The following is a 22,797-nucleotide window of genomic DNA, read 5'->3' as shown; positions in this document are numbered from 1 at the left end:
TACTTATTCCAGCGTATGCTATCCTATAGTGGGAATTAAATATGTTATATGCTTCTGTTGTACATATGCAACTAATTAGGGTGCTCCCACTCCCCCTTCCCCATCCACTGCCGACAACGATGAACGCTGCTAGCGGTCCCCAATTGCAACTCAATCTGTCAGCGGCGAACACATCATTCAAGCGGTCGTTCTCTGAGCTTGGCTTCGATCCAGACAGTCCTCTTAACGAGACCGGGAGCAGTGGCTCAAGCGTCGAAGGCAGTGAGCGCAGCAAACGCTCCAGAAGCGAAGGCAGCGACATCGATGCCCTCCTCCATACCTCTGCATCAAGCTCGACAAGTACCCCTTCCAGCAGCTCACAGACTGCCTCCACGACTACACTATGTCCTGGTGAAACGATGTTTGCGAGCCATGTAGGCAGCTCATCTGTGAGCCTCGTGGCAAACGAGCCTGAAGTTCTGCCGTCCCCAATGGATGGGATTGAAGGATCAAGTCAGTCATCACTGGAAAATCGTATACAAACGACCTCCAACCCCGAAGATGAGCAGTATAGAATATCAATGGAGCGCTTCAATGCATTCGATAGTAACATCTCTCTGTTGCGACGTTCACCTTCGCCAGTTCTGGACTCTCAAGTTGGCAACCAACCTGCTCCTAACAGGAGTGCTTCTGACCCCGCAGTGGTGCCAGGTGGCCGTCCTAATGGCGATGACCTATTTCGGCGGACAGCCTCGCCACCCCCATTATCAGAACTATTCCATAGTGTCCCGCGCTTTCGCTCTGTCTCATCCCAGTACAACTTTGAGCCGTGGTTCGACGCAATGGTGGATCCTTGGCGAGCGGATAGCCCTCCATTACCTCTACCGCGTCTGCTAGGCGCCAGACCAGCGCACGTTGAGTCTTCCATCTCTAGAGGCCCTGACGGCCTATCAAGTACCACACGAGGTCGCATAGCGCCACATGCCATTTCGGGGTATCCTTTGTCTACTACCTCTGAGTCCGCGGAGGGGGAAGATCTAATCCATCAGTTCCGTGAGTCTAGGGGTACTCTTAGTCTGTCGTACAATGAAGGCGGGTTCATGCCCACATGAGATGTCTTGTCTAGTATTGACAGCGGACCATAATATCAGGTACTTTCCCGCATAATACGCCACATAGTCGGTTCTCAGGTATTGTACTGTCTGTACTTTTGTCGATCACAATGTCACACTCCCTTTGCAGATTCCCGTCCAATTAGTCCCGAGGCTGCTCTTGCTCACTTGCAGCAAATCGAAGCAAGGCTTGATGCAGGACGTCAATTGCGAGTTAACGACACCATGTCCACGCGTGCATATCCTCGCGTAGCGCAACCATCAGGACCTCGTGAGCAGCCCCTTGTAGCTCGTCATCGGAGCCCGAGTCCCGATGCACAAGCAAGAGAGGTTGCACTCATGCAATGGTGTCTCGAAGAGCTCCGGAATACTGCGCAACAGCTCGCGGCCTCTAGGGCACGTCAAGTCCAGGGTACGTCGTCGTAAGTTATACATGCTGTCAGGTTTAACCGACCTTGTCCATGGATCGTCCAGAAGCCCGCCAGAATACTTATCGCACAATGGGTCAAGAGCACACGGACAGCCATGGTACGCTCCTTGTTATACGCAAATAGCGTATGCATTGACATTCCTTGCAGATCGTGGTCTCGGGTCGTCACGCAATCCATCCACTAATAATCGCTCCATCCCGACGGGGCTCAACAGCACTTACAGTAGGCCAACTATGTCATCTCAGGCGTACCGCGTCACACGACCAGGGCCTTCAAACTCTCTCATGTCTGAGAATGCAGCTGAGCGACGCAACCAGATCACGCGAGAGCAAATCTTCGCGCGTCAAGAGCCGTCTTCCGAAAGCCGTGGTAGGGCGGCCACTCGCCCTCCCAATGTGACATCCTCTGCGTTCGAAGCCTGGTTTGAGGACGTGGATGACACGGATAGGCCCCTACGCAATCCGAGTCGTGGCCCCCCTATCGTTCGTGACACTAACGAATCCTCCTCGTGGGCGGGGAGACCCAGCCGAGAGGAGAGCCCAGAAGAGGACAACAGCTTTTCTGCCTGGTATGCACGCTTACGCAGACGATACCCTAGTCCAGAGCCACGTGTGCGTCTCGACAGCAACAGGGGGAGCGATATTGGCAATCGTCGCGTCGTCCCTGACCTTGACCTCTCGCTTATTGAGGACGACTATTGGCTCGACCCCGCCGACCGCCCAACTACACGTCAGAACGCCTGGTCTTCGTTGTCTCCCAGGCGGAGCATCCCTCCAATAAGAACAAACTCGCCTCCTCTTTCTGCCACCCGGGAGCGCATGTCGCGTATGCCAGGTGGGGATATGCCTACGTCAGCGCGTCCATCTTCTCCGCACACGCACCTGTTCAATGGCATTGGCTATAGTTCCTCGCTCGAAGCAGATAGAAGGCGAAGAGCACCGAGGATCGCTGCACTGCGCAACCTACGCAGTATCCGACCATCTGAACTGGATAGGTCTTTTGATCAGACACGCTCATCGCTATCAAACACAGATGAGGAGCGGCGCCGTCGAGACCCCACACATCGTGATGTGCATGAGAGGATTGGGTCTCAGCCCTCCACCGCGTCTCCTGTTCTTTACAATTTACCTCCTTTGGCGTTGCCACCTCCTCCGCGAGCGGAACTACCTACCCCACCTTTGCGGCCATTAATGCCTGCGTCATCGACTACCTCCAGGGACATTGGTACCCGACGCCATATCAATTTAGATGCCTTCCATGATGGACCCTTCCGCGCCTCGTTAGAACGGTCTGTAGAGATCGACCGGCGGCGGCGATCAGACCAGCAGCTGCCACCCCTTGATTCCTTAGGCCTGACTTCTGCTCGTTCATCCGCTGTGAGTGTGTTTGACCAAAACTAACTCATGTGCGCCTAAAGACTGACCTTGCCGACAGCTGTCTGCTGGCTCATCCCACACCTGTGGTAATTTCAGTTGTCCTCTGCATTCCAACGCGGCTCGAGCTGCAAACAGCTCGGCATCGTCGTCGCGAGCAACGCAACCTACTGCTTCAGAGTTAGATGCCGAGCGAGCGTCATACTTGCGCGACCTTCGCACACGCCACGCCTCTAATACGAGTGCATTCAGGCCGGGAATGTCATCTGGATCTGCTGCCAGCCCGACCCCGCGAGGTCGCATCCCGGACGTCTGGTTCGAGTCGTATGACCGTCCAAGTTCCACACATGAATATCACTCGCGAATCACAACGCGCGCATCGCTTGACCTCTTCGATACTGATCCGTCGACCTATTCATACACTCACAATAGTATGGCCCGGCGCGATCAACTTCGTGCTCAGCGGACAACGGAATCATCAAGCCGCCTCGCCCCGGATACCGACCTGCTCGACTCAGATCACCGCCCTGCAAGCCCGCCGCGCGATGCCGACTCTACAAGTGACTCGCGGCCTGCGGGGGCACGCTATGTACGACCGCGTTCCTTATGGTGGCGGCGCCACCGCGACGAAATGGCGTTCCCCTTCGACATGCCGCCGTTAGGGTTCGCCTCAAGATACTCCACAACGTACCGCAGCAGACCGTTTGGCGATTACGTGGTCAGCAGCCCTAGTTTTGATGCACATCATCCGAAACGTACTGATTTTTCTTTGCTAAACTGCCCATCTTGTCCCCTCGCAGAGGGACGAGGACTTCGACACCTCATACGAGGGGCTACTACACCTTTCTAGCATGCTGGGCGAGGTACGTCCCCGCGGGACACCTGACCACATTGTAGCCGCATTACCCCACGGTCTTTACCGAGAATGGGCCGCCCCCGGAGAGAGTGAGACGCGGTGTCCCATTTGCCTGGACGATGTGAGTGCAGAATCTTCGGCATCAATTTCTGTTGACTAAACCCTCGTCGACAGTACCAGCCAGAAGACCCCGTGCTGAAGATCTCCGACTGTTCGCACTGGTTCCACAAAGGGTGTATTGAGGTGGGCTCACCTCTTCTGCGTGCACACAGTTCTACTGGCTGATAGATATTGTGCTCCCTAGCAATGGCTGAAGACGGCACGGACATGCCCCGTGTGTCGTGGTCGCGTCGGTGGCGGCGGCGCCGCACGACGTCCCGAGCGACCCAGCGAGACGCGCAGCGGCCAGACACAGACGCGTATTGCGAGCATGAGTGGGTTCTTCACTACACACCGGCCTAACGAGCGGAATGGGGCACCCTCAGCTGGGGCTGAATCCGCCAACAACGGCAATCCCGGTGATGACATGGACGACGTGCAGCCCACGTTCCCCTCTCCGCCGTGGCGATGGCGGTGAGTTTTGGACCACATGTAGCGTAGATTTACTGTTACTTGACTGTTGTATCATACGACGCTGGATTACTGGATATGTACGTTCGGTTGGTGTTTTGGAACATGATTATTTATTCTTTGACCGGAGACGATTGTACTGCCTAGCTCGTCTATACTATGAAAATCGAGTCATATGAGAGCGAGACGAACAGTGCATGTAACGATTGATTGTGTTGTCTGAAAGATATTTGCTGCCATATCCGGAGCTCCGAATGTGCAGCGTTGTCTGTCGATAGTATTTGACTTTTGTTTCGTACACCCTAGTTGAATGTGCGGACAATGGATGTCCTCCCGCAGAGGTCTGGACGAGATTGCAGAATAGAATCGACGTCGACGTCAAATCTCGATCTGACTGGCCTCACAAACGACTGTTGCCGTGCTGCTATATAGACGCCGAAGAGTCTGGATTAATTGATTGTCGCGTACGAATCCTCCTTGCGCGCCTGATGTTCTTCGGGTCGATTGCGAGCTGTTCTTGACCCGCGCATCGAGTCTGTTGTTCAAATTGATCGGGACGTCTCAAATGTCAGAAAATGCCCGATTTGGCGGGCTACGCCTGACCGGCGCTTTCCTGCGGATTCGGCCAGTAATCCAGTCCCTACCACACCGTTGTCTTCCCGGAGGGGAAACTCTTGGGATTTGTGAGCGGATCTAACGGTGCTGCGGCCGTACAGCTTACCTCTTCATATCCTGCGTCGACTTCCACGAACGATTTGCCTTTGGGCTTTAGAAGCCAATACGACCTGATCGCCATGCCTATTGTGCAATTCACACCACTCTCCTCGCTTGTTCAGCCTGCCTTCTGGCACGCGCTCACAGACCTCAAGATTGATGTTCTCCGTCTTTCTGACGACGCGGTCCCCGTCTCTGGCTCGTATTCCATTGGGAGATCGGTCAAGGATCGCGAAACTGGCGTTGAGATAGCCCTCGGTTGCAATCTCGTCGTAGGGGGAGAGTCGTTCGCGCAGAATGCACAGTGAGTCGCACTCTCTTTTAGCGTCGGAACGGCAGGGCAAAGGTAAACGATCTCGCAGTACACGCCGAGCCATCCTGATTTCGAAATTCATCTTGATATGGAATGTGCTTGGTCCACCAATACCTGAGCACTGCATTGTTTTAGGGACTTGACGGCTGAGACAGACCCCTCCCTGACGTGCGAATTGCCCTAATGCGTGGGGATGACCAGATACCGCTGGCTGCGATCCGCGTCTTACCTGATCGCAGAGGCGATCCAGGGTCAAGTCCGCCTCAGACGTCACCCGAATACAAGGTTCATATAATCTAAGGACTGGGTTAATCCCACCTCGGCCGGCGGGTTACCTGTGTACACCGATCATAATGCCACAGGCTGTAAAGCAGTCCGATATGTGGAACTGCGCGGCTCACTGGTTTCGCACCACATTGACGCTGCATGCGACCGTCGTATCCTCAGAGGCTGGATGTGTGATTGTGATCGATATATATGATACCGACTTGCCGGGACGATTTCGATCCGCCAATTCATTATAGGGAGGGACATTCATAGCCTATGGTGAATTTGACTTTTCGCTCAGCGTTTGCGTAAACTTCCTCCACACCCACACATATGCTGTGGTTATGGCCAGCCTCAGCCGTTGCATTCGTGTTTGACATGCGCAATTTCTTATGCATTATGATCTGTCATGCACTCATCTTGTCCAAAGATCGCCTGCGCATGCTGTACCAGCAACCGGAGTTTTCAAGAACTACAATACCATCGAAGAGTTCAAGGCCGCCGATAAGACTGCGCTCTTCAACGCGGTCACCGACGACGTGCGCCTGCAACTGCCTTTCTCTCGCGCAAGCTGACATCCATCTAGATCTGGCGGAGCATCACCGTCGACCGCTCAACGGCGCAGCTCACACGCTTCCTGTTGATCACCTTCGCAGACCTGAAGAAGTACAAGTACTACTACTGGTTCGCGTTCCCCGCCTTCGCTGCTAAGCCCGCATGGGAGATCGACGGCGGGTGGGGGCCCGCGAGCGACGTGTACGGAGAGTCCTTCGTGCGTGCCTTCATCCCGCTGTGCACGCTACCAGAGGTTGACCCTCATCCGCATAGCTCTCGGGCATCCATGCCGCGCTCAGCATCGCACCTCGCGCATTCTTCCTCGTGAAGCCATCCAAGAATGGCAGCCCGCCAGAGATTGCGCCTGTGGAGGAATACGACACATTCTTCGCAGACGTCCCGCCTGAGGAAGTACGTAGGCCCAAACTTCCGCCTTGAACGAAAGCTGAATGCAGTTCCCTAGCGCACCGTTGCGTTCCTGGATCCCTCGGCCGCACCCACGAATCCCGGGTGGCCGCTCCGCAATCTCCTCGTGTACCTCGCCGTGCACCACCCAGCGTCGCAGCACCGTATCCTTTGCTGGCGTGACAGCGAGGGCGCGGTGCATGGCGGGGCATCGCGCAGTCTTGTCGGTGTACTGCGCGGGCCGAGCAGCAAGCTAGAAGAGAAGCCCGCGGCAGTGGGCTGGGAGAAGAACGTACAGGGCAAGCTCGGCCCGCGCGTGGCAGATCTTGCGCCGATGATGGACCCGACAAGGCGAGTAATCGCGGCACCGTCACTGCGTGCGGCGCTCATGCGCATCTTGCAGATTGGCGGACCAGGCGGTGGACCTAAACCTGAAGCTCATGCGCTGGCGCATTCTACCGGCACTGGATCTCGAGAAGGTCGCGAACACCAAATGTCTCCTTCTCGGCGCAGGCACGCTCGGGTGTTATGTCGCGCGCACGCTGATGGTGCGTGTCCGTGTGCTTTGATCGTGAGCGGAGTATGACTGAGGCTTGCGATGCATGATATAGGGCTGGGGTGTGCGGAAGATCACACTGGTCGACTCCGCACGCGTCTCGTTCTCGAATCCAGTGCGGCAGCCGCTCTTCGACTTCGAAGATTGCCTCAATGGCGGCAAGCCCAAGGCTGCGTGCGCCGCCGAGAAGCTCAAGAAGATTTTCCCTGGTGTGGTGCGTATTGCTTTTGCTCTCCGGCCTCGCGGCCTAGCTCTCGCCTGTATGCGACCTTGCGCTGAGCCTGGCTTATGCAGAACTCAGCGGGCTATAACCTCAGTATACCCATGCCCGGCCATCCGATACCCCCCGCCTCTACGGAACAGGCCCGCAAGGACGTCGAGACGCTCGAGAAACTCGTGGACGAGCACGACGTAGTATTCCTCCTCATGGACTCCAGGGAAAGCCGATGGCTGCCGACAGTACTCGGCGCAGCGAAGGGAAAGGTGAGATAGATCAAAGCTTCGATTTTCCCAGTGACGCTCACAGAGCGTGGTAGATCGTCATGAACGCTGCGCTCGGCTTCGATACCTTCCTCGTCATGCGCCACGGTGCCCGGGCGACGCACGCATCCGGGAAGCGTCTCGGGTGTTATTACTGCAACGACATCGTTGCACCAGCTGATGTGAGTGCTCTTGAAGCGACGCCTCCATGTCCGGCTGACATATGAATGTCATTTCAAAGTCGCTCACGGATCGGACGCTCGACCAAATGTGCACGGTGACCCGGCCAGGCCTCGCCTCAATTGCGGCGTCCACAGCAGTCGAGCTGCTCGTCTCGCTCCTACAACACCCTGACGGGTAAGCGGTCTATCGCGCTAGACGTTGTGGCTCGTTTCTGACGATTCTTAGCATCAACGCACCGGCACCCCCGCCACAAACCACGTCGGGTGCAGATGCAGGAGACGCGTCTGCGTCCGAGGGCGTTCTGGGGATTGTACCGCACCAGCTTCGCGGCTTCCTTGCGCAGTTCCGCAACATGCCTATCGCCGGCGCGGCATATGACAGGTGCACAGGTTGCAGCGAGACGGTGCGTGGCCTATCATGTCCAAACTGTGTGGGTGCTCATGCCGATGGTGCCCGTTACAGGTCCTCCAAGCGTACGAGATGCAAGGCTTCGACATGCTATTGAAGGCATTCAACGAGCAAGGATACCTCGAGACACTGACTGGTCTGGACAAGCTGTATGATGAAACCCAGGCCGCGTTAGAGAGCGGGTGGGATGAGGAGGGCGGAGGAGATGATGATTTCTGATCTCATTAGGGACGTGGTGTGAGTATCCAATGCTAGATTGTATGACAACTGTATCATCACTGCTTGTATTCGGAGCTTCGTGGAGAATCGATACCCGTGTTGCAAACGACAGGATGATTCTTCACTCCTTGGCACATCGGTGGTGTGTGAGCAGATCGGATATCAGCGGAGCACGCTGACTTACTAAATTACATAACCTGGTCTATCTCGGTGAGCAACTTTTATACAACTTCTCCGCTAGGGAAGTGGGACAGGCTGTCAGCCATTCTGGCAATTGCACCCTTCCGACATGTTAGGAGAAACGATATGGGGCACTCAATCTACCTAGATCATTGAATGCGGGTTTTCGGACGAGCGGAATGTAGCGCTTGTCTCAGGCAACGGAGCCACCAATACCGACGATTACACTGACGGCATGGGTGATTTGCAGTCCACGGAGCATTCTCTGCCGTGGCGATAGCGATGAGCTTTGACTGATATGCAACGAGCATTTCTTTGTAAGGAGCCCTACGCGAAAAACGGAATACTCGACTATCTGTGCGTTGCGGACGTTACGGGTCGTCATGTTGCATTCACGAACTGAGGAAATATTTTATTGTGCGTGACCAGAGCTCAAATGCAAATTGTAGCCTTCAAGGATGAACTCGCGGAATGCACGCAGCTCTAATCAAAGCAGTAGAATCATACATAGATATATAAAAACCAGTGATAACCAGACCGTAACTCGCCTCACTGAATGTTTGCTCCGTAAATGTCCCTTCGTACTCGACGATGGTGATGTCGCAGCGCTATCTGAGCGGATACCATAGCGTGCGTCAACGTCTGACCTCATCTCGGCGAAGCATTAGACGTACCAATGACCTCTGATGAGAGAAGGAAGCATTACGGTGCGGATTCCGCGGTCACACACAATCTACAGTCGCTGCCGTACCTTCACTTAGTGCAGTAGCACAGGCGTCGAACGATCCCGACGATTCAGCATCGTACGAGCCGTTGGAGTCTGCAGAATCGCCAGGATGCACGCTACCCTTAGAAGCACTGGCAGGCGCCTCGACGACAAAAGCACTGCCGTCTTCGCCTCGCTTGAGATCATAACGTTCCCAGGTGTTTTCCTCGTAATTCCAGAACAAACCAATTCTGAAAGCAAGTATTTATTTCTCGTGGTATTGAGAATATTAGGTGCACTCGTACCTATGGGAGTGAACGTTGATCCTGAAGGATAGTTCATTGACGCTATCTCAATCAAGATACTCATATATGATACACACCCAAGGATATCACGTTTATCGAACGACAACCAGAGTTGTTCTACGAGGTCGGCATCTTGTTTCTCTATCCGGCCGTGGCCTCGTAGCCCACGGATTCTGAACAATGATATGTGAATGTTCCTGAGATTGTTGAAGACAGGGCGTGAAAGAACAGAATTAAGCCTTGAAAAGCTTTCCCTCAATATTTCCCCTGTCAAACAATCGAGATCGAGGTCGATACAGGATATATGGTCTGATGTGACGCGCGACAGAAGCCCAGGGATGTACTTAGCGAAGGGTCCCTCCACTTCGTAAAGTTCCCTCCGTGTGGTCAGGCTAAGAAACTTTAGGTTCGCGTTCTCGGAGAGATCAAATTCTACAAACACTGGCTGTCAGCTATACACACATGCCGTGAATCAGGCTAGCAGACTTACGTGGAATCTCATGAGGTGATAAACGCATTTTTGGAACATCGACATGATGGAGTGTGAGATGTTCCAGTGACGGTCCAGCATGCCTGAGTAATTCATTGAGAGCTTCCGACATATATCCTGGAGCGTAGACCTTTGTTACTCTGAGGGGGTAGTCCATCTTGATCAGGCAGCGAAGAATTTGATAGGCATACGGATCGTCTGAATCTAACGACACATGGGCTTGGTCTACCGTGATGATGATTGGCTCTGCACCAATGCGAGCGGATGCACAGGTGAGTTCTAGTTCAGGTGCGTACCCGGCTACTTTTGTATAAAAGTCAAGCTTATGAAGCGCAGGGAACGCACGCAGGAGGCGGGCGAAGGAAGGGGGAGTGATTTTCCAACCAACTATCTGATGGAGCTGGAGACGGCTGATCGATCTCCATGGATGAACCGGAGGAGTGTTGACACTGTGGCCACTCACAGCAGTGATGAAAGTAAGTAGCTCAGTGTAATGCGGCCATGCAGCAGGACTGTAGTTTTGCATCCCATAGTGCGCTGTTCCCAGGTACAGTGTCTCAAGCTTGGTTTCTGGTAGACGACGGAAGTCTGACAGTGTACGGGGGTCGAACAGATAAAAGCATCGGTGGAACCTAACATCGGCGAGCCAGAGCGTTGTGAGGCGTGGTAGCGCACAGATGAGTCGCCCCAATGTGACGACTGACGGAAACGTAACGCCGTCGAGCTCGAGCGTCGTGATTGAGGTGAAGCGGGACATATCCTTGAAGACGGCGGCATCGGCGGCCTGCCATTGCGGCGGCCAGTGCACCTTGTCGAGATGCAGCCACTCGATTTCAGTCCAGCGACCTGCAAATTTGGACGCAAATGTGGACAGGTGCGAAGTCGCCTTCGACTCTCCTTCTCCGATGATGTGAACAGTGTGCGGTCCTTTCCAGCCCTCTGCCCTTGCAGCATCCGCCTTGATGCGTTCTACGTCTTGTTCGCTCTTGAACGCCATCTGCTCGCTCAGGTGTCGGCGACACCAGAAGCGGAAGAATTTGCACACTCTGGTGCAGTTCGCCAATGCGTCGTAATCGCGTTCTTCCACGAATCCAGCCACCACTTCCAGCCAGATCTCCACGGGCAAGGAAGGTCCTTGGCTGTGCTACAAGCTGTCTAAGTGGCAGATGCAACATGCAAGACCTGTAGATGCGCTCACCGAGATACAGGGACATGTCTGCGCCCGCGGCATCGAAGGGAGCTCTGCTTCGTCTGAACACTTGATGATTTTGAGTGCACACGTCTGAGATATGCGAATAGTCCTGATCAAGGGGTTGTACGGCAGTGATCGCTAGGATGGATCTGTGTTATGCACTTATGGGCATTACCTCGAGGTTCACACAAGCGTCGGTCAATTAATGCGATATAGTGGTCCATTTCCCTGTCTTGTCCCGCGCGTGACTTTCGCGGAGCGCGCGCTTTCACACCGGAGCGCAAGACAATGTTACAACGAGCAGGAGTTCGGGGCTGCGAGCGGCGCTCGGTACACGATGCAAATATGTCCCCGCAGCACTTCAAAGCTTCAAGCTTCAAGACTTATGCTTGAGGAAAGTCAAAAGCTGGAAGTAGAACGGTAGAATCCAAAACGCGGACTATTTTCGTGCGTGGGAATTTATCATATTTCCCTACAATTGATGCCTGCAAGCCGAAGCTACAGTCACTCGGAGTATAGGCCGGATGCCTCGCGCCGACGCGCACTACCCGTACACAGCGACTGGGTCTGCGAAATGGCTGTAACAAGCACTCACAGCCTTCCTAGTCTTTGGTAACTCACAGACAGACAGCGCTTCCCAGCACCTATCTGTGATGCGGATGCTTTCTTCAGGAATTTCGACTCTCAGTTTACCGCGTAGTGCGTTTCGCACTCGGATTCTCCGAATTTGATCTAATGCTCTGTTCCCAGCCCTCACACATACCTCGATCAGACAGTGAAGGGGTGAGCCGCATCAATGCGCGAAGGCCGTGCAGCATGGGTCAAGCAAATACCGACAAGAGCGCATATCGCACAACCGGCGCAGGCGCCTGTCACAGGCTCTGCAGAGAAAATGGGTATAATATTGGCGCAGAAGGACAATCGCACAGGGGTATAAAGAGGGGTGAGTACCTCAAGCTGAGATCGATTCAGGCCTGCAGAAAGCCTAGACGGCGCGTCAGCGAACGTGTGGTGAAAGGCGCCTGATTGACACTCACACATTGCGCCGTCCAGTAATCCTTGCTGTCGCGTCTACATCTCCCAACTCTCATGGTCTTCCCCAGGCGGAAACTGTGCCGGCTCCTCCTCCGTCTCTCCGTCTTCTGATTCCGATCTCGGTGCCTGCTGTGAAGCTGCCTCAGCCGCCATGTAGTCATGGAGAGACAATGATGTATGCTCGATAGGCGCTGCTATCGAGACGCTGCTCGACTCATAGATTCCTGAATGGCCGTCCCGCGCGTGCTCTTCAAGACGTGACGAAGGCGTACTCATGGACGCTGAGGGCGAGGAATCGTGCTGAGCCAGCGTAGCAGCGCCCCAAGCTTGCGGGGGCCCATACGTTGACTGCGGCATACTGAAATCCACCTCTGCACTCCAAGCAACCGAAGACGCGCTGTGAAAGACGCGATCAACAGAGGTATCAGACTCGCAATGCGGGCTGGTCTTACCTGGATTGGCCATCAAGCGGCGGCTGTTCTGCAAGATGGCCCATCGGGAGGAACTGCACTGTCTGTGCCTCTTGATGACTTTGTAGACGTCTTGCGCGGGATGGAAGTGGGAGCTTGGGGCGGTTAGATAAATCGGTGGGCGGCAGATCGGTGGGCTGCGAAGAATCCGAATCCGGATGGTCTTCTTGAGTGCTGTCTCCGGAGACGTCGCCCTCGGGATGACCACTTGGTGCAGGGTAAGCTGTCTCGCCGTATTCATATTCGTATCCGAGGTCAACCTCCACCTCGTCACTTTGTGACTGCGCATCTCCCGCGTCGTGTTCGCCATTCTCGGCGTACCATGCTTGCCCGTCCTGCAGGTCTTGCGGGCCTGTTTCTGGCATACCCTGCCAGTATTGGAGACTGGAATACCCCTGCGCAACCGGTGCTGAAGCGGATGCTTGGCCCATACGTGGGTCAGCGTAATGTGAGGCGACGATGTCAGGGACGGTATAGTATCTGGAGGACGGAGCCTGGTCGAACATGATCGATGCTGTGGGGGGCGGCGGGGCAGGGTCGTATTGCGCGAACTGCTGACCTGTCGCAAGGGCCGGCGGGAGAGGTTGTGCAGCCCACTGGTAGCCGTATGGTCCAGTTGTGCTCATTGGGCCTTGCCATGACTGCGGGGTCATGGGCTGGTAATACGAGTCGTCGAGACTGGGTTGGTACCCTCCCTGGAGCTGTGGCATCGCATTCATGTTCGCATGATTAGCTTGCCCCTGCATATTTTGCCTGTCGTTCAGGTCATCGTCGATCATCTGCATGCTTTGCCCGTTTTGTGCTTGCTGTAGCAAAAGGTCTATGAGGATCTTCCTTAAGTTCTCAGCTTGAGCAGCAGATGGTTCGACAGTATCGGCTGCAGTGACTGGACTCGGGGATGACGGTTGGCCTGTCAAGGGCATGCTACTAGATGACGCAGCAGGGATCTGCACCGCAGGCTGCGATTGCGGTGCCTGAATGGGTTTCTGGTACTCCTGCAGCGGAACCGCCGTGAATGGATTGTGGGGAGACGGCTGAACAGGGGTACACTGGACTGGAAACTCATGACCGGCGTCGACGTCAGGTTGAGCTTGCTTGTACTGCACAGGCTGTGCGACGTGTTCGACCTGCTCGACTGATCCACTGTCCTGTGAGTCCATCGCATCGTCCATTTGCATCCATTGTCCGCCTTCGTGAGACACCTGGTCTTCCTGTTGCGCTTGCATATCTCGCTCGATCTGCGCCTCCTGGTGGCGTAGATCGTTTTCTCGCGCAGTCTGCACCTGATAATCCGCGGGGCCGAATTGCACCTCCTGATCGCGCACGCCTTCCGTACAGTCGGTCTGCATGCCCCCCTCACATAGGCTTCCCCGACCCGTCTGTGCGTCCTTCCATTCCACGTAAAGCGTCTGTGCTTCGTTGTCACGTAGAGCTGGCTCATCTTTTTGCACCTCCCGATCCTGCAGATGCCTCGCTGGCCCTACCTGCACTTCCTGATCACGCCGACGCTCGGCCTCCTGGCGCACACGCTCGGCCTCCAGACGGATCTGCTCCTTCTCCAGTATCGCCCGCTGTTGTTCCAGAGCTATCTGCTCCGTCGTAGCCTGTATGCGTCTCTGCTCAGCTACCAAGCGCTCCTCCTCCGCCTGCATGCGCCCAGTCTCGATCCGCGCAAGTTCCTTCTCCCGCATCTCGCGCTGTTCTTCCAAGCGGATCTGCTCTTCCATGGCCTCCACGCGCCTTTGCTCGGCCTCCAAGTGTTCTTCCTCAGTTCGCGTGCGCGCTGCCTCTCGCAGGACGCGCTCCTTCTCCAGCATCTCGTTCTGTTCCTCCAGCACCGTCCGCTCCACAATGGCCTGTACTCGTTTACGCGTATCTTCCAAGCGTCCCTCCTCTGCATTCATGCGCTTGGTTGCAATGGCCGCACGCGCCTGCTCTACCTGCGCCCTCTCCTTCGCCCGCTGCTCGTGCTCCTTCCTCGCCTTTGCGCGTTCCGAGTCCAGCCGCGCACGCGTCGACTTCAGTACTTCCAGCGTCCCATAGACCTCTGCCTGGCGTGCTGTCATTGTCGCATAAATCCTCGTGAGCTCTGCGCAACGCTCCTGCCACTGAGTCTGCAGTCCCGCGGCGCGCTGGACCTCCTGCTCGACAAATGCTAGGAACCCCTCGCGTTCTCTCTCCATGGCCTCTCGCACTAGAGCCGGGCGCGCGCTCTGGTACTCCATCATTTTGATATGCTCGGCACACTTCTTGGCGTATATCTCGCAAGCGTACGCGGTGTGCGCCATTGACACTGTCTCGGGCATGGGCGCGAGCCTACTGGGGGCCCACGAGGGCTTGGACGTCCCTGGAAGCAATGGTCAATCGGCGTCGCAGTAAACGAGGGCGCGAGGATCGTACCTGGCGTGGAATGACTTTCATGAGCTGTTGAGCTTTCCGTCTGTTGCTGGGTACGTGCTGCCGTCGTGTTGCCGCCGTCGCCGTCTGTGTGGTTCGTGTTTGGAAGGACGGTGAGTACGGTATCGTGGTTTGCAGAGGCGCTCGGGACAGTCGACGAAGCACCATCGCGGTCCAGAGAGCTCGTTCTGGACCGCGATGGTGCGCCGCCATAGAATGTCGCTATGAGCTTGGCAACGATGTTGCTCTGTACATCACAATCAGCATGCATGGTGTCCACTGACACGCATGCACTCACCTGGGTATAGCTCCGCAAACCACTGTTGGCAGATACCGTCTTCTCATCACGCCGAGCTTGATAGATCTTGAACAGTCCACATGCACTCCAAATCGTTGCGAACGTGAAGGCAATCGCCACGATGTGAGCTGGACGAAGATGGCAGGTAGGGACGATGGATGCGAGGTAAGTCGGGCAGAAGTGGTTCGCTGAGTCTACCGCATCATTCGACCAGATCACTATATCTGACGACGCATCCTCAGATGTGGAAGCTCGGGTAAACGTGGGCATCGACATGGAGGTAGCAAGCACCGGCGACGACGCCACAAGTTGAGTAGCGAGCGCCGGAGGCTGCAGCTCAATGGGGACAGCGTGAGTTGTGGGGGCCCAGATGATGATATCCTTGGCTTCAGCCGTAGTTGGCGAAGGGGGTATAGAATGACGAGTCGGGGGAGCCGGAAGCGTGGGACGGATGGACCTACGCGGATCTAAAGTGAGCAAATGTGGCGTGCGTAGGTATTGAACACACTCACCGGAGCGAAAGCGCAACCTCTTTAGCGAGGTATGCGAAGCGAGGAGAAGCCGCGTCGATGAGCTGTCCGACGACTTCAGGTAGATATTGATTGCTGGGCATCTGCATCTGCACGAAAAACGTGAAGACGACGATGCCAATTTGGCTGGCTACTTGAAGCCAGAGCATGGTGATTCAGAGTTTCAAGTTCTTTGTGGAGAAAAACAATGAATTCGTGTCAGCCGTACTCCCTATCTTCCAACTGTGCCGTCTCGTAAAGTGACGACGCCACAAAGTGAACAAATAGTGCGCCGAGGCTGGATTGGCAAGAAGACATGCAAAACGCTGGACACCCACCGAAAGAGGATTGAATAGCTTAATGCGCGAGTGAATATAATTTTGTGAAGATTGTTGAGAGGATATACAGTGCCTTGTGAGTGGGCGTCGAGAGCAGGACGGAGTGTTCAAGACGGCCAGAGCGGGCGGCCCGACATATGGAGTTCGCGGAGATCTAAAGCTGATCTCACGCTGTGCGGAGTTCCACTCCATTACCATAAACACTTACTTGCTGCTTGCTGCGTCTCTACGGCCACGAGAGGCACCGTTCGAACTCCGCACTCGGAGTTAGGACAAAGGACATAGCATTTCTGGCACCTAGTTGATTATAAGCAGGTCCCATTCCATACCACAGATGGGTCTATTATGAATGTATGCAGCAGAGAGAACTGCGTTTAGCTTATTGTCTCCTGCAGAGTCGTAATGAAATCATGTTGATTGCACGAGAGGGATGCTATCCCTCTCGTGCAAACACTGACGCCCGGTGGAATCGTTCCGCGATCAACGTAGCGAAAGGTATGCGGATCCGTATTGTTAATTATAACACTCGTTTGACCATCCCATGCATGACATAAATACCCATCCTCGCATTGAACGAGCTATGAACACGCGCCATGCGCAATTCCACTGAATGGCCAGTGACATGAGCGGCTATGACAGCTGAGCGCTCCACCTAAGGCAAATAAGGATACACAACTACACTCCGACGTTTGTCCTGAAGTGCTCAACGGCCTCTTCGCTCGTCAATGTCACCTTGCCCTCTATATGTCGACCGCACATACACCGGAAGAATCGACATACCCAAGGGCATCTTGCTGTCGCATCATTCCCGTTCAAAGTATATCCTACGGGCAGGGGTTCCCTAGCTGATCTGCTTGCTGTCTGAGTGACAAATGCGACACTAGAGTTTGTAGTGCTCACCCAGATACAGGACATAATCCTCTCTCATTGTCTCGGAGACAGGTTGTATTCTTCTGCCATAGATAAATGCCTGTCTGCCACTGAAAATCCTCACTTTCTCCCAGAGAAGTACCCCGTACCCTGCGCTACCCAAAGGGACTCACAGGCTGGCTGCTCTGACAAGACTGTTAGGCAAGACGTGGTGCGACTGGATATATGTAACGACATCAAAGATAGTGCTGATATATACAGCGACATTCATGCATTCGACATCAATCCCTCCGTCTTTCCCTTTGCAGCGCTGAATATATAGAGCACAGGTGCGTGCTTCCACTGCCGTCTCGATACAAACACGTTCCTTGTCTGACAACTACTCAATATATTCATCGCCTTGTCGCGGACTTCTTCCATCCACGTAAAAGCTGTCGCAGTCGCTCATATTGTATGGAATGAGCGGCAGCATATCGCATATACACTGCAAGTACGCGTCTCCGCGTTCCTCGCCCTGCTTATGATCCTTGATGGAAACTCATACCTATACCACATGGGCGCCCGGCGACCAACACAATCGTCCTCAAGCCTTCAGACCTATGCCTCGTAAGTCCGCCGCGCGATAAATGCTCCATGGGCGGCTCGTTCCGGGCTTCAATATTACATATACAGGCTCGTACCTCCGCACCGCCTCGATCAGACACTACCTCGTCAGCTTTTCAGACGCTCAGTAGACCCGTCCTCGTGTGTCCTGCGGATCTCGCCGCGGACGTCATTGTAGTCGGAAACCTAGGACGACGTGCGAGTAGTTGCGTAAGCGCTGCGCAGCTATGTACATACGGAGCTCCTGGGCGTCCCTCGTGGTTGATGTACCGCGCAGCGACGTGAACTTGCATGTGCTCTACCAGGCTTTGGCTGCCGTGCTCCAAACGTCGTGGGTATGTGCTCCCACATTCCGTTCCTCGCCACGAGCATATGCCAAGGGACAGGATGGCGGATAGGTCAGCACACAGCGATTGCGTGCACAAAATTGGGGACCGGCGGGTTGGACGACGAGGGTTGAAGAGTAGCCGCTCCAGTCCCTATTCCAAACGACCTTTCCAGTCGCTCAATTTGTACGCTATGCTGTGTGCCCGGCGCGAGCGAAGACGTGGAGGCGGCGCAAGTGCGCGGCGGCCAAACTGCCGGGAAGAGGCGCAATCAAGTGGGCGAATCCGCCAGATCCGACTGGTATGAAATGTGGGGAATAGGGGCGGAAAGAAGCTTGCTTTGCTACTGCCCGGATGGTCCCGCGCCACCTAACCACGAGCCATTCTCACGCGATATTCGGTTTGCGAACACGAGAATTCTTGGACGGAGCCTATAGGGCCGCGTATCGCTCGGAAATGAGCTTGGCCAGGGGCTGGACGAGGAACGCGCGGGTGTAGGTCTGTGGACTACACGTATGTGAGGGTGGACACAGCCTCAGAAGGACGAGGCGAGGGGCGATACGCAGCCTTGGCCGTCCAGATGCACATGAGGGACGGTGCATGTGACACGCCAGGGCACTTGTGCCAGGAATGAAGCTTCTGTAATGGTGTCCCGGCCGGCTTTCATCGTACTAGACGCGTTGATATTGCGGTGCACGTTGATAGATGCTATACTCACGTGTTCATAGCGTTACTGCATGGACGCAAGGTTCCAACTTCCCTGTGATAGTGATTACAGACGAGGGCATTGCTGTGTGGTTCAAAAGGCGTGGCAGCACCACGGAGAAGCGATACAGCCACATAGAAGTGTTCGTCTGCTTCGTATTTGGAAAACCGGTGGTCTGGTACGTGCGCAAAAAAAAGCATAGGAAGTGAGGGTTTATCTGGCGATCAGAGATTCCGACCTCCGCTGTACAGCACTCGAATTTGCCGTCACAATCAGATACCCACCGGGAGATATCAAGGCGATGCAGGAGCTACCATATAAGAGTCAGTGATTTACTGGACGATGTCGAATCAGCCAGCGCGCCCCCGCTGAGATCGTGGTTTTTCGCATCCGAGTCTCAATCGTTCCAGGTCATACTGCGCCTGGGCCAACCGCAAGGTAAAGCCTTTGTCTAGTCTGAGAAGCATATATGCAGAGCGCCCCTCAAATGCGAAAATCCCAACGGGAGAGGAGTATTCCATTGTTCAACATTATGGTGAGTGCTTGCGCTTCCATTTGCGCAATGACGTCGTGCTTGCCGCTCAGACAGCATGTAGCATAGCAAGGGACCCCCGTTACCAGCAGATATATGGCTGCAACTGTTTGACAATCTTGCGGAAGAGGGCGATTACGAAACGATAGCGGAATGCGCTAAGGTGTGCAGAGTCCTTCACGAATGGAGTGAGCGATATTTTACAGGAGCGCCACATCCGAGTCGTTCAAACTGGACCTTCCATGACGAGGAAGACGTTTCACGCGCCCGAATATATCTCGCAACAAAAGGAAGGAGGGCCTGGCCGCCACTGCGTTCTGCTGTTATTGTGGGAGAACAGGACTCAAAGGCGATCCCACATATGGCAACGTTCGCGTCGACATTCGCAGCGGGTACGTGGGTACGTATCGCGGAGCTATGTATCGAGAATGCGGTGTGGCCGTCGTCACTTGGGGCCGCCGACGCTAGCATCATCCGCGATCTGTCCTGTCTCGGCTCGATTGCCACCCTCGTCCTCGACAACGTCAGGTTCCCGTCCATTGTCGCGTTTGGTGCTCTTGTCGCTGCGCTTCCACGCCTCAAAACGCTTCGCATTCACAATGTGACGTTCCCAAGATCATCCAATCTGTTCGATCCCTGCACGTTCTCCGACTTCCGACTTCTGCCAAAGCCCGAACTCGACACAATCGATTTGGGCCACGTAGCCAAGAAGACGTCAGAATTTACTGCTGACGCATGGTCACATCATGTCGAGCTGCTTGCGTTCATTAACGCTGTGAGCAGCGGTAACGCTCCTCGTGTGTATCCATGGGGCTCGGTTCGCCAACTCCAGCTCTCTCAGGCAGTCGGCTGGAATCTTGCCCCTTCTTCCCTTGCTCACCTCCTGCACGCACTTCCTTCACTTCAATCCCTCGATTTCAGTGCCTGCAGGTCGCCTGCCCTTGAAATAACAGGTACACTCGCACGTCCTAGGCTGCGGTCAATCGTCGCCACTTTGGACTACCATTCTTCCGATACCAAATGCATGTATTTCGCCCGGATCATACATTGCCTGATCGACTTGGACCACCATTTCCGAGTGACGAAAGTCTCCGCTTCAGCAGAGCTATTTGTCTCTATATCGGATACGCCCCAGATTCTCCTCAACAAAGTGTTTAAACATGCGGGACCATCGCTTGACCATGTTACTCTTCATAACATGGGTGCTAAAGCGAACCATTTGTCATTGTTGCGCAAAACCTTGTGTCAGTCCACTGCTTTGATCTCGAAGAAGCGTGATTGCTCACAGTCGATGTTGTAGTCTGTCATGTCAATTTGTCCGAGAACACCAACCTCAAATCTCTCGAGCTTACGTGCAGCTTCTGGACGACGCGGTGTTATGACTATGCCCTCGCGCTTCTGTCTACCGTGGAATCAGCATGCATGTCCTGTATCAAACTCGATTTCTCTCCTTGGAAGGGGAGAAGGCTGAGGGACATTCTTCCCAAATTCATTGCCGTGCTTTCTCCACTTCCCGCCTTCAATAATCTCAAAAATATAGAAATATCACTCAGCTCAGTCGCCAGGGAACCGCGGGGTCGTATGGAGAAACGGGATGCTGACTTGACAAAAGAGCTCTGGCCGTCGTTAACGAGGTCTACGAGACCCAATATCTTTGGGTGCGTACTATGATTGTCGAACACGCACGGTAATATAAGATCTCCGATGAACTCCCCTGCAGGATCACCAAAGGTCAAGCCAGGTGACGGTGCACATGTCATTTATGGTATTGCGACATTGACTGATGGTACTTTTCAGAATTGGTTCATTCTGGGATGATGTAACAAACAGCTGGAAACACTACGACATTAAGCGAGATGAGAACAACAACAGCGTTGTTATTGAGGTCCCTCGTTTCGAGGACATCGGACGTCCTTTGGATTTCGCAGACGCCCATATCGTGATTGCCACATCCGCCTTCGTTGACATGGGAGACAACATGGGCAAACCACAAAGGTTCGATGTGAAACCTCTAATTTGAGGCCCAAACATAACCTCTTTTCTTCGAAGGCTCGATCGAAAATTCTTTTTGCTTGCCGGCAACTCGAGGGAAAGCGACTACTATCCAAAATACGCTGTGCCCGTGGCTCCCGCAGATGGGCTGCCGGAGATCACGTCTCGTCTACCTCCGGATTTGTATCGGTTTGGGTTCGGATCTCTGAGGAGATTCACCGGGTTCCCCTTCACAGCGTCGTGCGTTGTGAAGGCATCGCTAATGCCTACGCTCATGCGACAGCGGCGGAGGCAGCTCAAGTGCTGTTGCAGGAAACGCAAGCCTACATTCCTTTTCTTGTTAGAGGTCATCGGTACGTCTCTTTGAATGCCTCTCCGTTGCGATGTAGGCGTACAAAGACGTGTGTGCATAGATGACGACACCAAATAGCCCCTCCCAAACACGAAGGCGGGCGTCCAACGAAGTGAAAAGATACTAGACTGTTTTAACACTTGTTATGTGCCTGTAACTTGCTTTTTGCCTCAATCGGACTCCAAGACTTGTGTGCTTTGGTCCCGTTTCTCTCGGGGAGAGGCCCACTTGAATATACTCAAGGGGTCCACGTGGCCCCCTTGTATCCAGTACGCAGGAGAGGAGCAGCAAGCTCTCGACGCTCGTATGGAGTGTCAACGCCATCATCCATCCGTGGAGAAAAGGAAACATTTTCTTTTCAAGCAGTGACACTCAATAATCGCTCTCATTATATGCACGAACACTGGACTGCTGACCACGTAGTCGCCCATGGCGGACCATGGCATAGTACCTTGACGCAGGGCTCAAGTGACGGCGGAGTGTCGCCAGAGAGCGTCATGTAGTGGTGCCGCAGACACAAAGAGCACTGCCGCAGACCGCGACCATTGGGAAAATCGGCGTCGCGCGGCACGCTGCCTGAACTTACGAGCTGCAAGGCGGTCTGAGGGCTCCGACGCTCCCTGGGCACAGATTGCATCATACCGCGTGGCTGTCTTGTCTCAGCGGCTGGGTATCATACAGAACCGAGGTCGAGCGAGGGCGATCCGCGGCGCTCACTCCTTTCCCAAACTTCGCAGTCTAAGCTCCTTTGATGTGATGCGAAGAACACACTTCCTGCTGCGTGTGCATAGTAGGTGTGCGACCAAACACCTTCTGCCAGGTCTGCCTCTGTCGACCGATATGAATGTGCCGTCACCATGATATTGATTCAGATATTTACCGTTCCACATCAGCCGCGCCTTCGTGGCCTCATGCCCGAGAGCTGGGATAGCGGCATCGTTGTACTTGCGGGCCGAGTGAGACCGGAAACACGCCCTCGCCTGTGCATTTCCGGAACCTGTCAATTACGCGTGCTCATTGGGCGCACCTATCCATCATTAGCTGTCTTCTCCTATTCCGGTAACCGTCCGCTCGT

The 22,797-nt window shown here is 54.5% G+C and overlaps 6 protein-coding genes across 6 annotated transcripts; 5 read left to right on the top strand and 1 right to left on the bottom strand.

Moving 5' to 3' along the window:
* Nucleotides 1-119: 119 nt before the first annotated feature.
* POSPLADRAFT_1057012 (hypothetical protein) lies at nt 120-954 on the top strand (the record flags this gene model as incomplete). The annotated part of the gene is made up of 2 exons (XM_024480860.1): nt 120-824; nt 877-954. 2 exons carry the CDS (start codon nt 120-122, stop codon nt 952-954), a joined length of 783 nt encoding a protein of 260 aa, XP_024339213.1.
* A 2,738-nt stretch (nt 955-3,692) lies between these two features.
* Nucleotides 3,693-4,036, top strand: POSPLADRAFT_1142622 (hypothetical protein; the record flags this gene model as incomplete). Its single annotated transcript, XM_024485451.1, has 2 exons — nt 3,693-3,872; nt 3,926-4,036. Coding segments are annotated over 2 exons (291 nt in total), but the record flags the coding sequence as incomplete, so codon positions are not given.
* Nucleotides 4,037-5,115: 1,079 nt separating this feature from the next.
* POSPLADRAFT_1046734 (hypothetical protein) lies at nt 5,116-8,421 on the top strand (the record flags this gene model as incomplete). The annotated part of the gene is made up of 12 exons (XM_024479107.1): nt 5,116-5,339; nt 6,046-6,154; nt 6,202-6,387; nt 6,444-6,581; nt 6,634-6,926; nt 6,979-7,123; nt 7,187-7,345; nt 7,426-7,614; nt 7,668-7,793; nt 7,853-7,968; nt 8,020-8,197; nt 8,257-8,421. The coding sequence occupies 12 exons, from the start codon at nt 5,116-5,118 to the stop codon at nt 8,419-8,421; spliced, it is 2,028 nt and encodes a 675-aa protein (XP_024339211.1).
* Nucleotides 8,422-9,013: 592 nt separating this feature from the next.
* POSPLADRAFT_1142974 (hypothetical protein) lies at nt 9,014-16,173 on the bottom strand (the record flags this gene model as incomplete). Its single annotated transcript, XM_024485501.1, has 12 exons — nt 9,014-9,084; nt 9,353-9,558; nt 9,690-9,785; nt 9,957-10,044; nt 10,103-11,246; nt 11,301-11,384; nt 11,890-12,034; nt 12,370-12,726; nt 12,782-15,146; nt 15,200-15,443; nt 15,495-15,951; nt 16,007-16,173. The coding sequence occupies 12 exons, from the start codon at nt 16,171-16,173 to the stop codon at nt 9,014-9,016; spliced, it is 5,424 nt and encodes a 1,807-aa protein (XP_024339210.1).
* A 1,510-nt stretch (nt 16,174-17,683) lies between these two features.
* Nucleotides 17,684-18,774, top strand: POSPLADRAFT_1143422 (hypothetical protein; the record flags this gene model as incomplete). Its single annotated transcript, XM_024485562.1, has 5 exons — nt 17,684-17,817; nt 18,092-18,149; nt 18,316-18,441; nt 18,578-18,638; nt 18,674-18,774. Coding segments are annotated over 5 exons (480 nt in total), but the record flags the coding sequence as incomplete, so codon positions are not given.
* Nucleotides 18,775-19,442: 668 nt separating this feature from the next.
* On the top strand, nt 19,443-21,800 carry POSPLADRAFT_1143009 (hypothetical protein; the record flags this gene model as incomplete). The annotated part of the gene is made up of 7 exons (XM_024485506.1): nt 19,443-20,175; nt 20,332-20,622; nt 20,679-21,036; nt 21,099-21,119; nt 21,176-21,373; nt 21,428-21,723; nt 21,760-21,800. Coding segments are annotated over 7 exons (1,938 nt in total), but the record flags the coding sequence as incomplete, so codon positions are not given.
* Between the last annotated feature and the right edge of the window lie 997 nt (nt 21,801-22,797).

Source organism: Postia placenta (assembly GCF_002117355.1).
Source record: "Postia placenta MAD-698-R-SB12 unplaced genomic scaffold POSPLAscaffold_7, whole genome shotgun sequence".
NCBI classification, from domain to species: domain Eukaryota; kingdom Fungi; phylum Basidiomycota; class Agaricomycetes; order Polyporales; family Adustoporiaceae; genus Rhodonia; species Rhodonia placenta.
Note: the sequence above shows the minus strand (reverse complement) of the source record. Positions and strands in the feature narration are given on the sequence as shown.